Source organism: Pinus tabuliformis, chromosome 1_2 (genome assembly GCF_031772625.1).
Source record: "Pinus tabuliformis cultivar Carrire ecotype Pingquan chromosome 1_2, CPIR1, whole genome shotgun sequence".
Classification (NCBI taxonomy): Eukaryota; Viridiplantae; Streptophyta; class Pinopsida; order Pinales; family Pinaceae; genus Pinus; species Pinus tabuliformis.
Window position 1 is genome coordinate 308,553,396 of NC_142298.1, and position 2,258 is coordinate 308,555,653.

At 35.7% G+C, this 2,258-nt stretch overlaps 1 protein-coding gene across 1 annotated transcript; it reads right to left on the reverse strand.

The window, feature by feature from the left end:
• Positions 1-698: 698 nt before the first annotated feature.
• Positions 699-1,620, reverse strand: LOC149205580 (alcohol dehydrogenase-like). Its single transcript, XM_089397443.1, has 3 exons — positions 1,418-1,620; positions 1,232-1,275; positions 699-933 (listed from the first exon to the last, which is right to left on the reverse strand). The coding sequence occupies exons 1-3, from the start codon at positions 1,484-1,486 to the stop codon at positions 699-701; spliced, it is 348 nt and encodes a 115-aa protein (XP_089253569.1). The 5' UTR covers positions 1,487-1,620.
• Between the last annotated feature and the right edge of the window lie 638 nt (positions 1,621-2,258).

The following is a 2,258-nucleotide window of genomic DNA, read 5'->3' on the forward strand; positions in this document are numbered from 1 at the left end:
AGAACATTTCTCTGACTTTGGAGGGACTGTATCCTCGACCCAATAACTTAGAAGGTCAAAGGTGCTAAAAACCTCTCATCAACATTCACCCCTTCATCATTTATTCACTTCTTCTAAAAACCCCTTTTCCCTAAGCAAATTCACTATTTGCTGAGGAAAAGTAATTACCCCACATAATCCCTTTAGCCTAAGTTATAATGTCTTAATATGAAAAACAAATTAATGTTAAACGCATTATACTTAGTGCACTTTTATTTTTCATCTCGTATTAACCGTTGATTTTATTTATGTATTAAATCCCAAAAAACATCCATTTTCCCGTATATTTTATTAAAAACCCCATATGTTAATAATCTCGTCCCCGAGGTTTGAAACATAAACCTTAATAATGAAACAATTAAAATAAGGGATTAATTAATCGATTTGCAACTATTAATAACCTAGAACTACCACCAAGTAACGGATATTAATTAACCAATATGTGGTTAATTAATAATCTATCCTTGCCCAATCACATCACCCTCGATGTTATTAATTTCCTAAATCCGCAATTAGTTCCCATCGAGCCCCTCCATTAACTCTCGATCAAATCCGCACCCCAATCACTGTACGATCTGACCTTTTCAGATTTGACGGTCGACTCTCATATCGAGCAGCCTTCAATCCTAAACTTTACCCACCCGATGTGAGCGGTTTCACTATTTGCCCACCGCTACGTGTCGCCTGATGAATGGCATCAGGCGACACGTAGAGAAACGAGACTTGTTATCGCTCCGCATCACAGTCCTGTGGGCGTCGACTCTGAATTTTCCGCATAGATTGGTCTTCTTGGACTTACAGTAAACACAATCTCCACACTCTCCAGAGAACAAAGGAAGCACATGATCTCCTTCCTTGAGATCTGTTACGCCTGCTCCCACGCTCTCCACAATCCTGCAATTCATCAAAGGCTCTCAGGGAATTTTTTTGGTGTGTGAAATGCAATAATGTTAGAGAGAGAGTTGTGGTGTAGAATAGATGATGATGGGTTTAACTTTGTATTTTGTGATGTTGGTTCGAAATTTTATGGAAAAAAAATCTAATAATTGATATGGGTTGATCCAAATAATTTTGACGACTTAGATACTTCTAAATAATAATTTATGAAATCAAACAATCCTCTAGACTTAACAAACAAAAAATAACACAATAAAACAATAAATTTGTGAAATTCAAACGAATGCTTCCATACCCTGCAGCCTCGTGGCCGAATATGCGTGGAAATAGTTTCTCATCCTGCAGCTAGAGATAACCTGATCAGCCTTGAAGTAATTGGATGCTAAGCTGGAAAATTTCTTGAATATACTAATCTATATATATGAATTTTAGCAATAAATAATTTGGAATTATGAATGAAATGATCAAATGTTACACTGGCCTCGAGCATCCAGAAAGTAAGATCGGAGTGACAGAGGGAGGTGTGGGTGATCTTAATGCGAACTTCCATAGAATTCGGTGGATCTACTTGAACTTCTTCAATAACCAGTGGCTGCTTCGGTCCCCATGCTACAGCCGCTGTTGATAGCTCAAAAAATTCATATTATTCTCTGAAAGGACGAAAAAAACCAAACCCAAAGCTAACAAGATGGGAACTCTGTTCAGTTGGGGAAAATAAAGCATGAATTATTCACACATAAAACACAGGTTGCTGCTCTTCTATTAATCACACAAAATATGATGCTTACAATAACCAGTGAAGGTATTTATCTTTTTCCAATTAGCAATTTGCCTAAAATATCTTGACATGCAACGACATGCAACCACACATAAAAGTCATTTATCAGTTAACTCGACTTAACTCAACACTCAAATACTCAATCACTCAATCACTCTGTTAATTGACTCTCTATGTTTAGTCAACTCCTCATTCAGTTGTAATTATCTTATTTTAAAAATTGAATGTACGTGATATATGATACATACATTCCGTGATATATGATACATACATTCCTTGAGGCTCTCTGCAACCATGCTTCTCCCCACGGTAATTCGTTCTGCAAGAAATCTCTTTGCAATCTCCCATGCCATGAGATCATATCATCTTATATATATATATCATTGATAATGAACAAAAACAATATCAAATACTTACATGTTTTTTCAGGAGGAAAAAACTGTAACATTTTCATTAATAGGAATTGTTGTACATTGTCGAAGATTTTTTCTCATTACAGAGTATATATCGAGTATATATTTTTGATGAGAATATCTTTAAAAAA